This window comes from Ictalurus furcatus, chromosome 5 (genome assembly GCF_023375685.1).
Source record: "Ictalurus furcatus strain D&B chromosome 5, Billie_1.0, whole genome shotgun sequence".
Classification (NCBI taxonomy): Eukaryota; Metazoa; Chordata; class Actinopteri; order Siluriformes; family Ictaluridae; genus Ictalurus; species Ictalurus furcatus.
In genome coordinates this window covers 177,312-189,943 of record NC_071259.1, presented here as the reverse complement: position 1 = coordinate 189,943, position 12,632 = coordinate 177,312, and the positions used below count along the sequence as shown (strand labels likewise).

Genomic DNA, 12,632 nt, shown 5'->3' with positions numbered 1-12,632 from the left:
CTCTCTCTCTCTGTGTCCTGTCTGTCTCTGTGTGAGTCCTGTCTGTCTCTCTCTGTGTCCTGTCTGTCTCTCTGTGAGTCCTGTCTGTCTCTCTCTCTGTGTCCTGTCTAAAGACCTTTATTTTATTTTATGATATTTTTGTATTTATTTATTTATTTATGTGTGTTTATAATCCATGTTTACTAAAACAAAAACAGATAAAAAAAAGTAAATAAGCATGTAAAAAATTTTTATATAAATACCTACATCAAATAATAAATAATAATACAAAACAAAAATGGATACATTAACAAATAAAAAATGAAATAAAATATATATAAAACATTAGAAAATGCTTTTTTAAATCAGTTACAATATTTAGTATATATATATTATAGTTTCTTGATCTTTTTGCCCGTTAGGATTTTAGACATGACGCTGTATTTTCCTTTCCCACCTGTATTTAGATAAAACCCGCCTTTTTACCCGCTCCGATTGGCTACTACTCAACAATCTTCGCGCGTGCGTAATGTTTTACCCAATCGCTGAGGATGGGGCCCTGCGTCTTGGAGTCTTTTCAGAAAACAGGTAGGTAAAGCACATGTAATAAACCACACCACGCGTTATTAAATCAACTTCCGGTTCCGTTTTCCTGTGTATCAGTGGTAAAGCAAGATGGCGGCGTTTGGACGTTTCTCTCAGACTCTGCTGCGCTCCGTTTCTGCGGTTCAGACACGGCAGCTCTCAGCCGCTGCGGCTCACGGAGAGCAGGGGTGTAAGATTAATAAATGTTTTGGGTTTTCTTTAAAGAAAGATTGCTTTTTAACAAGTAATAAATTAAATTAAATAGTGGCTTAACTCTGGTTTGTAGAAAGTGACCTTGTTGGAGCTAATGCTAATCCTCCTGTTAGCTAACTGTGCTCCTCATTTTGTGTATAATTTGACACAGAACATAATTCTGCTATATTTTCTACATTTTAGAATATAATTCATGTCTTATATAAAAAAAAATTATTAAATAGTTGCGTGCTTAACTTGTTAGGCTGTTAAAAGCGCGTACACACACACATATATATAAATGGACAGCTATAGGATTTGTTTTAATTAATATAATGTTTAAGTTGTGTATTTGCTATATATAACTAACTTTCTCTTGCTCTCATATGTGTATGTTTTTAGATTATTGCTCAGTTGTAGAAAGTGAGCTGAGAGGTGAAACGGTGATTTGTGACACACTGACACTTGCTGATCTTCTCATAATGTGTTTTAGCGAAGACCTGGAAGCTGCTGACCTTCCTGGTGGCTCTGCCTGGAGTCGGAGTGTGTATGCTGAACACGTTCTTGAAGGCTCAGCACCACAGCCACGAACAGCCTGAGTTCATCCCCTACACACACCTCCGCATCCGCAGCAAGGTGATCAATAAATAAATAACTTGCTTTATTTATTTATTTATTGAAATAAGTCACATGACACACGAGCTCTCTCTATAAAAAGTATGGAATGCCACCTGGCTCCGTCATCATCTCCGTTTACACCACAGCGCTGCTGCCAAGTTCTGGATTGTGATTGGTCAGAAGGTGTTGATTGATTTTCTATAACAGCGGCTTGGACAGTAGTGCAGGTTTATATTAATGTGCTTGGTTATGGTTTCTATAGTAACGGCTCCTTCACCGGGGTGTGAATGAAGCTTATTTTACCATTTTAATTGAAGGAGTCTCTGGTTTCAGTAATCCAACTTCTAACTAATCAGGAGCCACACCTGATAAGGAATGAAGGCAGATCACGATTAGAGAAATGAGCTGATGGAGTGGGTAAAGCCAGGAATGAGGCGAGATGATTGAAAGATCATATCACAGTATTTTCTAGACATTTCAATGGGACACGGATATACATCGCCATGTTTACATTTACGATGATAAATTTGCACAGAAGGAGGGTTATTTATTTATTTATTTATTTATTTATTTATTTCAATTTTCAAGATTCAAAAAGTCAGCTCCTTGTTTAAAAAAAAAAGTTGTAAAAAGTTTTCACAATCTCAAAAAAGTGCCCTGTGACATAATTAATCGAGATATCGATATTCTATCATCACCCAGCACTAATCACTACAGTAATATAACTTTAGATGAAATGTTTGTCTTCACTGTTTAAGTTCAGGTTACTTTCCCTAAAGCTGTGCTAGTATACAGTGTATTCCATTTTGCTCTTGGTCATTTATTTCTGCTTTTCTCACTCTGCAGCGTTTCCCATGGGGTGACGGGAACAAGTCCCTCTTCCACAACTCCCACGTCAACGCTCTTCCTGATGGATACGAGAGTCACGAGTAGTGAAGGACGCACGATTTCCCATCAAGCCGGACCAGAGGGCTTCTCATCCCCCCTCTCTTAACTCCTGGACCATGCTCCATTACTTCAGTTTACGTACCGATACGTTTAACCTGTCTCTGACCTCTCGCTCATGAACACAGTCCATCATCTTTGGACCACTGTGTGAGTGTGAATAACATAAGTAAATAAAGATCTAATACTTCAATTATAAAGTGTCGTTTGTGTCCTTTTTAGTTCTTATAAGTTATTTAGAAAGTGTAGAATGCACACACTACCCGATTATGTACTGTTTGTATGGAAATTAATTTACACTACGACATTACTGAGCGAGTTTGTCCCTCTGTGCGTGCCGTAGTCCCAGCTTTTCCCTGCGCGCGTACTACCGTCCTAGATAGTATGCTGAACTAGTGCGCATGCGTAAGCAGTGGACGGGTTTTCATGCACTATTTAGTAAACAAGTACGCAGGGGGTTTCGGACGGAGCCGCTCTCACATGACACTTTCTTGTGACCAACATTCCAGACTTTTAGGAATATTTTTCTCTTTATTTAAAGTGAGGGAGAGACAGAGAGAGCGCGTGAAAGAAATGTCACGTTAGGGGAAAAAATAAAGTTTTTTTTATGTTAAAATCGTGATTTTTAAACGCTCAAGTGAGACAGGAGTAGTGACCTGAGTTTGGATTAAGAGGTGAGTTCAATATCAGCTGATTTCAACAACAGACAGCTTAATAATCACACATTTAATCTGACTTAAATGCCTAAAATGTGTCACGCGCTTAGCATAACTTTAGCTTTATGATAACGGTTCCTTTTTAGCAGAGTTTGCTAACTTCTGAGGGACCAGAAGTTTTTTGAACTATTTTTTTCTAAAATAGTGACATTTCAGTATCTTAAAGATGCTGTACGGTGTCTTAAAGCATATTAAATAGTCTAAAAAGCTCCACGAATTTTGAAAAACTGATTGTTTTTTTAGGAATTGAAATTTAATTCGAACTTCCAAAAGCCGCTTGTGTTTTCCTTTCCCCACCCATATTCAGACAAATCCCGCATTATCCGCTGTGATTGGTTACTAATTCTACGCTTTCTGAGCGTTCTTTTCTACGATTGGTTAGGAATTTCTGAGAATCACAATTTAGCCAATCAGAGAGGAGGAGGCGGGCTTGGCGTAAAGCGGGTAGGAGAAATAACGCATTTCTCTGGATGAATGAAAGGACTCTCATTCTTTACATTAATATATTAAACGAACAGTTATTCTTATATTGTTATAAACATCCAGGTTTTGGACCAAAAGGATTTGGATTTGTTCTATTTAGAAAATTAAGATCAACATATTATTTATTTAAATTACTTACTTATATTCAATTACCTTCATTATTATACCTTCATAATTATGCTAATTATATTCAGCATAAACATCATATAATGTCAATACATAAATAATAAGATATAAATAAATAAATTACATTAAGAAAGTACAAAAAATTAAAGCAGCCAAAAAAACACTGGATAATTACTGAAGACAAACATGTAAACAATACACATCAATAAAGTGCTTTTAGACAAAATAAATGAACACATTACTTTCTGATAATCAGCTTTATAGGTTTTATTTACATTAGATTATTATTATTATTTATTGTTTTGTCTCTGCAGTGTCTCGGTTCGACGCGGGGATGGACGGAGGATGGCGTGTCTCTGATAAAGACCCGGTTTAATCAGAACCAAGTCCCTGAATCATTCAGCAATGATGGCTGAGACACGACACACCGAGAGCTCACTGTGAGAACACACACGTACACACACATACACATATATACACATGCACACACCCACACTCACACACACACAGACTGAAGGACAGATACACAGAGAGATATACTTTCAATGACGGCACTTCGAGCTATATTGTGAGTTTGGATGAAACACATGCACTTTAATAATAATTATATACTTATTGATGAATAATAATAATAGTGTGTGTGTGTGGTGTTTACAGCTGCAGTTGTTTCTTCCTGTACGATCGCTCTAAAGTGCGTGAGGAAGGTGATCTGACCCGCGCCGGCATCTACTACTACTACCCTGAACACGTAAGATCTGTCTGTCTCTCTGTCTGTCTGTCTGTGCATACAACTCACCCATTAAATGTGTGTGCATGTGTGTGTTCCAGACTCCGTTGGATCAGCAGGAGTTAGTGTGTGGTCAGCTGGCAGGTGTGAGTCGCTGTGTGTCAGAGATTTCAGCGTCTCCAGTCCGTCTGCTCCGTCTGCGCAGGAGCAAATACGCCATCCGCATGAGAGACGACTTCCTCTGGGTGTGTGTATGGTGTGTGTGTGGGTATGGTGTGTGGGTGTGTGTGTGAGACCACATCTGTTATATAAGTTAACTAATAAGGTCATTAATGTGGGGCTGATAATAAACCCATCTCTCTCTCTCTCTCTCTCTCTCTCTCTCTCAGGCTCTGAGCTGTGTAAACGATCTCCCGGATGTCAGTATGTGTGATTTTCTGGATCAGATGATTGATCTGTTCTGTTTCTATAACGGCTCGGTGCGTCGCAGCTATCAGGTACAAACACTCATCACTTATCTAATCACCATTGTTAATTACTTTTCGAAGAGCGGAAATAAGCCCCGCCCCGAGCAGTTTAGCCCCGCCCCATTCTCACTGCCCTGTGTCTCTGTGCTCCTGCTCCCTGCTGTAGCTCCACACTCAGGAGGAACTGGCTGTATGCTGGGCTCGTTATCTCTCCCACCTCCAGGGTGGCGCTACTGAGCTCCACCACATCTTCACCTGCCTCACAACCATCGACTACACACATGTACGCAACACACACGATCAGAAATAATAATAATACACTGTACTTATGTTGCAGCTCCTCATCCAGTTTAAATGTAAATAATATAATCAGAAAACAAGAAACAAACAAATCAAAACATAAATAGAAATTTAGAAAAATCTAACAGGTATAAGATTAAACACATTTAGTATTTAGTGTTATTAATACTCTGTATATATGAGTAGATATATTATTTATAACTTAAATAAAGTCTCTCTCGCGCTCTCTCTCTCTCTCTCAGATTGACCCGTTGTTGTTGATGAAGGCTGCTCTGATCCTGCAGGTGTGTCAGCGCTGCCCCCTGGTGTTAGCAGGCTGTATCCTCCACCGTGGCAGGTTCTCACATCAGTTTTATACATTTCTCATGTTCATGTAACAGTCACCTCCCTGTTACACACAACAGCTTCAGTACACAGCACACCGTGTTCTCAGTGTTTCCCTTCTCACTATTCCCTACTTCCTACTCACTATTCCCTACTGACTATTCCTTATTCCCTACTCCCTATTCCCTACTCACTATTCCTTATTCCCTACTGACTGTTCCCTACTGACTATTCCTTATTCCCTTCTCACTACTCCCTACTCACTATTCCCTACTGACTATTCCTTATTCCCTACTGACTATTCCCTACTCACTGTTCCCTACTCACTATTCCCTATTGCCTACTCACTATTCCCTGCTCCTTAGTCCCTATTCCCTACACTGGAGAATTATGCACACTGCACAGTACCCTAACACAGAGTGTATTAGAACAAAGAGATGTTCCTTCTGATCTGCAGGGTTCAGGTTATCTGAAAGTAATTGCCCTCTTATGTCATTTCTATGGTGATATTTCTATGGTGATGCACAATACACCAAAATGCACCACTATGATTACCACCAATCAGCTAAACCACATTTGACTGTTTTTACTGTTTATATTATTTTAAATAGAGTACATGTTAGATGTGTTTATATACATTAAATCAGAATAAAGAGAATCGTGTTTGTGTGCGCGTATGCGTGTGTGCAGAATGGTGAGCACACAGATGTCTCCAGAGCTGACGATGAAGGTGATGGTGCATGAAACAGAGACGTACGGCCTACAGGTAAACTCCGCCTCTGCTAAAACTTGTACAGCTACTTAATAAGTGTTCTGTTTCATTTGTTTTTTGTCTACTTCCCCTTGTTCACTTCCCCTTGGTTGATTGTCTGTGGGTTTTATACATTTGTACATGACTTGTGACGTTAATACACTAGCTAATAATTAATTAGCATACTACTTAATGTAGCTAGCTAATTAACATAATTGTAATACCAGGTTAAACTACTGTTCAATAAGCCCCACCTCCCGTTTCAGGAACAGAAAAAGCCAACCAGTGGGAGGAGCTCTTTTCTGGCTACACCCAATTGTACGACCACAACATCAGTGTATCTGACGCAGTCTGAGCTGCACACACTACGCCGCCCTCTAGTGGACAACTCCGCATCCTGCAGGTACCAAGACGTTCCAATCGCATTGTTTTATTTGTTATTAAATATTGAAAGTTTATGATATTTAATTTAACCTCAGATCCGAATCTCCCAAGCGACCATTGAAGCCCCGCCTCCTTTCTCGCACTCTTTCCGACACTCCAATCACTGACCCATCGTCCAGTCAGATGCTGGCGTCCTCCCCTGACTCCTCCCTCTCTGATGATGCGAGCTTCAGCTTGTGTCCCTCATTAGCGAGCACGCCGTTTCGCTCCAGTGTAGCGAGCCAGTCAGAAGGAGTAGACGCTGCCGAGTCACATGACCACGACCTGGCCAATGAGATGCTTGTGTTTGAGGGTTCAGCAGCATCAGGTAAAGGTGAGGACGGTGAGCAGGAGCAGGTCGATGATGTCAGCGCCGGGTATCGGAACCACAGCAGCAGCGAGGACGAGAATCTCCTAGCTCTCAGAGACGACGAAGAGAAGGAGGAGGAAGGGGCAGGGCAAGCGACCGACATCAGAGAGGAGCGTGTGAGGGTGTGTGAGGAGCGTGACGTGGTTCTCGAGCCCATGCTGCTGTACGAGCACCGGGTCAGAGGGCTTGTACTTGTACTGCTGGTGGAACCTGGCTTCGAGACACACCCTAACGCCAAACAGGAAGTGGTGAGCTGTGTGTGTGTGTGTGTGTGTGTGTGTGTGTGTGTGTGTGTGTGTGTGAGAATAATAATGTACAGTATTACCATGGCTACATCCCAAACCACTATATTACCCCACTATATTATATAATACACCACCTGAGGTACCTGAAGCATCCAGAACAAAGGTTTCCCAGTTACCATGACAACCAGACACATACAACCACTTTATAGTATGCATATTACTTAATTCAGTAGTGTGCGGTTTGGTGCACAGCCCATGAGTCTGTGTGGCCAACTGATACTCTTTTGATCTGTGTCTCTCTGTGTGTGTGTGTGTGTGTGTGTGTGCAGTACCACAGTAGTCTGGCATCCCTGAACGGACTCGAGGCTCACCTGAGGACGATTACACCTGCGTCTGAGATTCCTGCGGCGCCGTACACTTTCGCCCACTATGACCACATCCAGAACACACTCACCAGTGAGTCTCTCTCTCTCTCTCACACACACACACACACACACACACATGTACATGCAAAAGTTGAACAAAACATCCAATAGGAGCTATCTGCTTTTGATTATGATGAAGGAGAAGCTAAACTTGTGTGTGTGTGTGTGTGTGTGTGTGTGTGTGTGCGCGTGTGTGTGTTAGCAAACATGTGTGGTCCTTCTACAGGACCTCAGGATCGGCCGTTTGTGAAAGCCACAGCTCTGTTGCACTCGCACTTCTCACACATGGACATGCTACAGGAAGCCATTATCAGGTGTGTGTGTGTGTGTGTGTGTATATGAGTGTGTGTGTGTGTGTTAGCTGTGCTGTGAGTTGAAATGTGTGTGTGTGTGTGTTGCAGGAGCGCCGGCTGTGCTCTCTACGCCACCCGCACTGCTGCTCAGGAGACCTTCTTCGTCCAGCAGGGGGCGCCCGCAAGGAATTCTGGGATACCGAATGGCCAGGACAGCGCCTTCTCTCTGCCGAGTAAAGCTCGCCATCGCTTACTCAAACATGGAGTCAACCTGCTCTGAGCTACAAACACTCACACACACACACACGGATGCCTGTAATCATTAATGACCTTTATACAGAGGTTGAGTGTATTAGCTACATAGTAACTAATAAACTAGCACCCTAGTGTATGTGCACTACGTAGGGTATGACGTAAAGCCTCCTACACACTTCAAGGTGTCTAAATTCACTCCCTACTGTATACCGAGGTTATGAGTTAAATACCTCAATGACTAGCTAACACCTTTTTAGCCCACATTCTTATGATTATTTGATTTTCTTAGTTTGTGGTGTGTGTGTGTGTGTAGTGTGCATTTCCTACTAAAACATACACACTTTCAGAAAAAAACGATTACTTAACCGTACCGTTTGTTGTTGCTGGAATGGTACTTTCAGTACCGTTAGTATCTTTTTCCAACTGTGCATGCAGTTAAAATATTTCCACATTTCCAAGTGAAAGATAGACACTGAAGGTACTAAAGGTAAGCGTAAACACCCCAGCAACAAGGACTAGAAACTGTTTAGTACCCTTATTTTCCTCAGAGTATAAAAGCATATTGTTGTTTTAAAGCTTATTTGTAATGAATGTTAAATAAAGATAAATATTTGTACTATAAAACGTAGTGTTACTGATGAATTCAGGTCAAAAAAATAAATGTTTGTTGTTGTTTGTTGTAATTATTCTCCTTTTCTACCAACATGGGCAAGTTTTTAAGGACACGTCCTGCTTTAAGACAGGTTTAAGGGAGTTTAATATTTTTATCCGCCTGCATTTCTGTTGCGTTGTTCTTATCTGAGTTTATTAGTGGTCATATAAATAACTTGAGTAGCTGGAGTTGTTGTCATGGTGACAAAATAACCCCAGCCCCTCCCCTTGGCCACCCGTAAGATTCATTTCCAGGTTACGGACCAGCAATCCCTCTCGAGGGGAAAAGATCAGACCCCCGAGTCAGTGACCTGTCTGATTCCTGCTGACATGTGCAATGATTTTGACTTGGTCAGGTAATAAAAATAGATAAGAGTAAAGAGTCGACTCACTGACATCCAGTAACATTCAATTCAAGGGTTGACTCTTTCAACTCCCAAATGACTCACTGACATTAACCCCCCCCTCAAACCAGACATTTTGAGCAGTTTCACTGACTGCATCAGAAGTTGTTTAATGAAATTTTACTCTACCTTTTAATAAACACCATAACATTACTGTACCTGAGCCTACAAGAACACACGGCTAAGAGTCAAACACACAACTCGCACAAACAGAACGGCTCAGATGATGGCCACCAAAAAGGTTTGCATGGAAGCATTTAAGAGGTAACTGAAGATAAATGAATGAATAAATAAATAAAATTTAAAAAATCTAGAAGAAAGACAGAAAATTACTCATTTACATATGAATCAACTCTTCACCTAGAAGACCTGCTTCCATGAGATGATACTAACTAATCTAGATATGATTTTAGTTCACTGAAATGCAACACATTTCCTACACGGTGTGTGTAGTGATGTTTGTGGAGGTTAAATGATTCTGCAGGGACCGCTCTTGCCTCGGGCCCCACAGACCCACGGGCCGGCTTGACCTGCTATTGATTGTGCTGGGGGTCAGAAAAAGAAAGTTTTATGCTCTCTCAGCGGGTGTCATTTCGTTTGCAAATGAGTGTTGTGTTGGTGATGGTGCACATGCAGTGTAATTAGGGCTCATTAGGGGGTTGTAAATGGGAATAGGCCGCATTAAGCTGTTCACTGAAGGGCCTCATTATGCAGGAGCATTTAAAGCCTCCACGGGGGTGTGAATGGGCGTAAAGAGCCACACACAAAAAAAATCCTGCATAGGCTGGGGGAAGAACTCAGATTACACTCAGCACATACACTCTTTTGTCACTGTGTTGGATTGTTTAGTTTTTAAACACATTTAGAAGTGATTAAGCTCAGTTGCTGCTAACTTCGTATGGTGAATTTTAGGTCAGATTTGGTTTATTAGCTTCTTAGAGCCTTTCTTTCTTTTTTAAAGGAGCTTAAAAACAGTGACCTATAAAGCACATATTAGGCACTTTCCTGCTCCTGACAGAGTTTTAACTACTGGCTATAGGGCTTGGAGTCAATTCCTAAGAGTTTCTATTCGGAATCGTGAGTCGACTCTGAAGTTTTGGTGTAATTTTACTTTGGGAAATAACGTGTAAAAATGAAAAGCAATAAAACAGCGACAACAACAGATGATAAAGCATCTAAGTAGCTGCGCATTAACCTCTCTAAATCTAAATCTCTAAAGTAAATCACTAAAATGGCGGTTGTTCACGAATCATATGTGAATCATAAATGATAACCGAATCATAAATGATTGCTTAAGTTGAAAAGATCCTTGTCGTTCGTTATAGCACGGATTATTTTACAAGGTCTCGTTAAGAAATACAGAAAGTGATTAAGAATATAATATGTTGTGTGGAATCAATTTGAATAGTTTTCCATACACCTTGACTCGGGAGTCGACTCAGCATTCAAACAGTCCTACTGAAACGTGCTCGAGCCAGCGTTCGAGAACAACCAATCAGAGGGCGCTCGCGACCAGCGCCTTCTATTCTTAGTTTTTTTTTATGTATTTATTTATTTATTTTTAATTCGAAACCTTTTCTAAATGATATATTTACATATAAATATAAACACTATATTTTGATGATTAGTGAAGTTGCTTTCTTTTTCCACAGAAAATCCGCCTCCCTACAGTAACACGTTTTGCTATGCAAATAACCACAATCAAGCCATTAATATGCAAATGAGCTCGTGACGTCGTTTAGAGATTTGTACCTACGTGTTGTCCGTTAAACAGTTGTAGCTGGAGGAGGAGAAGAAGTCTGAGGGAGCGCTTTTGATCATTTTCACGGACTATTGTTGTAAATAATATAAATTTAGGAGTTATCTCCCGTTTTTTGGCCATGACACCACTAATTATAATCGTTCTGGGGAGCTTTTTAGCCGGAGTCACGAGTCGGTCGTTACTCGGACGGATGTCGGAGTCTCCTGAAGCGGGACAGTGCGGCCAGCTCACCGCGCCATGGACCGACACTGAGGTCACCTCACTGTCCGGAGACTGGAGCCACATGTACCGCCTGAAAGTCTTCCCCATGTCTAAGGAGGGACCACATCGCCTGGTTTTCCCGGAGCAGCCGCTGTTCCGCTTCGTTCGGCGGGTGTACAGGTGCTGTCAGATGGGCCACCACTGCGGAGGGGTTAAAGGGCTCCAAGGCCGGGAGACTGCAGGTGAGCTCTTCGGGACAGTTATTAAGAGATTAATCACCTGTTAATTTAATGATATTTTTCCTCTCATTACTTCATAAAATCATCAGAAACCAGAGGGCTTCTATTCAGCCCAGCGAGTAACTGCTCGCACGCCGACACCGATTTCCCGCCTTTATTTCATGCTGTTTTTAAACCATGGAAGTGCACGCGGGACAGATTGTACCATTTCTCCCTCTCAAAGAGGGGGACACTAGCCTTAAGGAACGTTTAGCTCTGTGTATTTTGTCATGGAATGGCACTAAACCTCTCAAAATGTGTATTGTTTAGAAAGTGAACGAGTGTAAATACTCAGAAGGACTTTGTAAGGTGATTTTTAAAAATATATACATGCTTTTTAAAACCTCCCTCTCTGTTTAAAACCTCCCTCTTTTTCTAAATGACTCCGCAGCTCCTTCTTTAGATAAAGCAGTGAGAATTAACATGGCTGATTAAATGAAACTGAATAATGTTTGTGTTTTCAAGGCTCCACAGTGGAGTTTGTGCTGAGCCAGGACGTCTGGTCAGTGCCGATACTGAGAGCCGAGGTTCATCTTCACATCTCCAACCCACACCAGCTGAACGTCCAGCCTCTGCTGCCCTGGCTCGAGAAACGCCACCTTCCTACGAGGTGAGACAGATCACAAAGCGCAGACTGATAAACTTATACTTTAGTAAAATTATACAGTATCTAGAATATTCTCTCTCTCTTTCGGTAGGTACAGTGTGTGGTGGAAGGACAGCGTGCTGGAGGTCAGGGTGGATCTGCTCTTCCTCTTCCAGGCTCTTCAGGCTGTCAGAGGGAAGCGTGGAGGCTCCAGCGTGATGGAGATCCGGCGTGTCGGAGATCTTCACTCACTCCGGGCTTCGGAAACGAGACCCACTGAGGCGCAGGGTGGGAACGGGAGGGCGGAGCGCCCCCCGCAGGTTCCTGTCGAGCTGGGCCTGGCCTTACACTGCAGCACCGTGGAGCTGAATAAACCTCTGCCGTGCGAGAGCCACGGGGTACGGCTGCTTCACACACCCTTCATCACGCTGTCTTATGGATAACACACACTCACACACACTGCTCTTGATGTGTTTGTCAAAAGTGCTGTCTACTGGGACACTGTAAATATTCCAAATACGCACTT

The 12,632-nt window shown here is 41.9% G+C and overlaps 3 protein-coding genes across 6 annotated transcripts in view; all 3 read left to right on the top strand.

Annotated features, from left to right (window-relative positions):
* The first annotated feature begins 606 nt into the window (after nt 1-606).
* On the top strand, nt 607-2,512 carry LOC128607294 (cytochrome c oxidase subunit 6A, mitochondrial). Its single transcript, XM_053623996.1, has 3 exons — nt 607-754; nt 1,250-1,392; nt 2,221-2,512. Exons 1-3 carry the CDS (start codon nt 655-657, stop codon nt 2,305-2,307), a joined length of 330 nt encoding a protein of 109 aa, XP_053479971.1. The 5' UTR covers nt 607-654; the 3' UTR covers nt 2,308-2,512.
* Nucleotides 2,513-2,615: 103 nt separating this feature from the next.
* Nucleotides 2,616-8,907, top strand: hps4 (HPS4 biogenesis of lysosomal organelles complex 3 subunit 2). Of its 4 annotated transcripts, none has more exons than XM_053623955.1 (13): nt 2,616-2,993; nt 3,959-4,084; nt 4,302-4,392; nt 4,473-4,616; nt 4,761-4,868; nt 5,005-5,121; nt 5,381-5,475; nt 6,153-6,228; nt 6,480-6,616; nt 6,693-7,254; nt 7,581-7,707; nt 7,903-7,990; nt 8,078-8,907. In XM_053623955.1, the coding sequence occupies exons 2-13, from the start codon at nt 4,050-4,052 to the stop codon at nt 8,247-8,249; spliced, it is 1,752 nt and encodes a 583-aa protein (XP_053479930.1). In that variant the 5' UTR covers nt 2,616-2,993; nt 3,959-4,049; the 3' UTR covers nt 8,250-8,907. The 4 variants fall into 4 exon arrangements, with proteins under 4 accessions (XP_053479930.1, XP_053479931.1, XP_053479928.1 ...); XM_053623953.1 differs by having other exon boundaries at nt 2,619-2,993; nt 7,879-7,990; XM_053623956.1 differs by lacking the exon at nt 7,903-7,990.
* Nucleotides 8,908-10,763: 1,856 nt separating this feature from the next.
* Nucleotides 10,764-12,632, top strand: part of si:ch211-170d8.2 (uncharacterized protein LOC571755 homolog) — a 2,064-nt gene continuing 195 nt past the window's right edge. The window contains exons 1-3 of the mRNA XM_053623985.1: nt 10,764-11,484; nt 11,986-12,130; nt 12,219-12,632. The exon at nt 12,219-12,632 is cut by the window's right edge and continues 195 nt beyond it. Of these exons, the coding sequence (XP_053479960.1) occupies nt 11,160-11,484; nt 11,986-12,130; nt 12,219-12,549 (801 nt within the window). The 5' untranslated portion in view covers nt 10,764-11,159 and the 3' untranslated portion in view covers nt 12,550-12,632. The remainder of the gene's footprint in view (nt 11,485-11,985; nt 12,131-12,218) is intronic.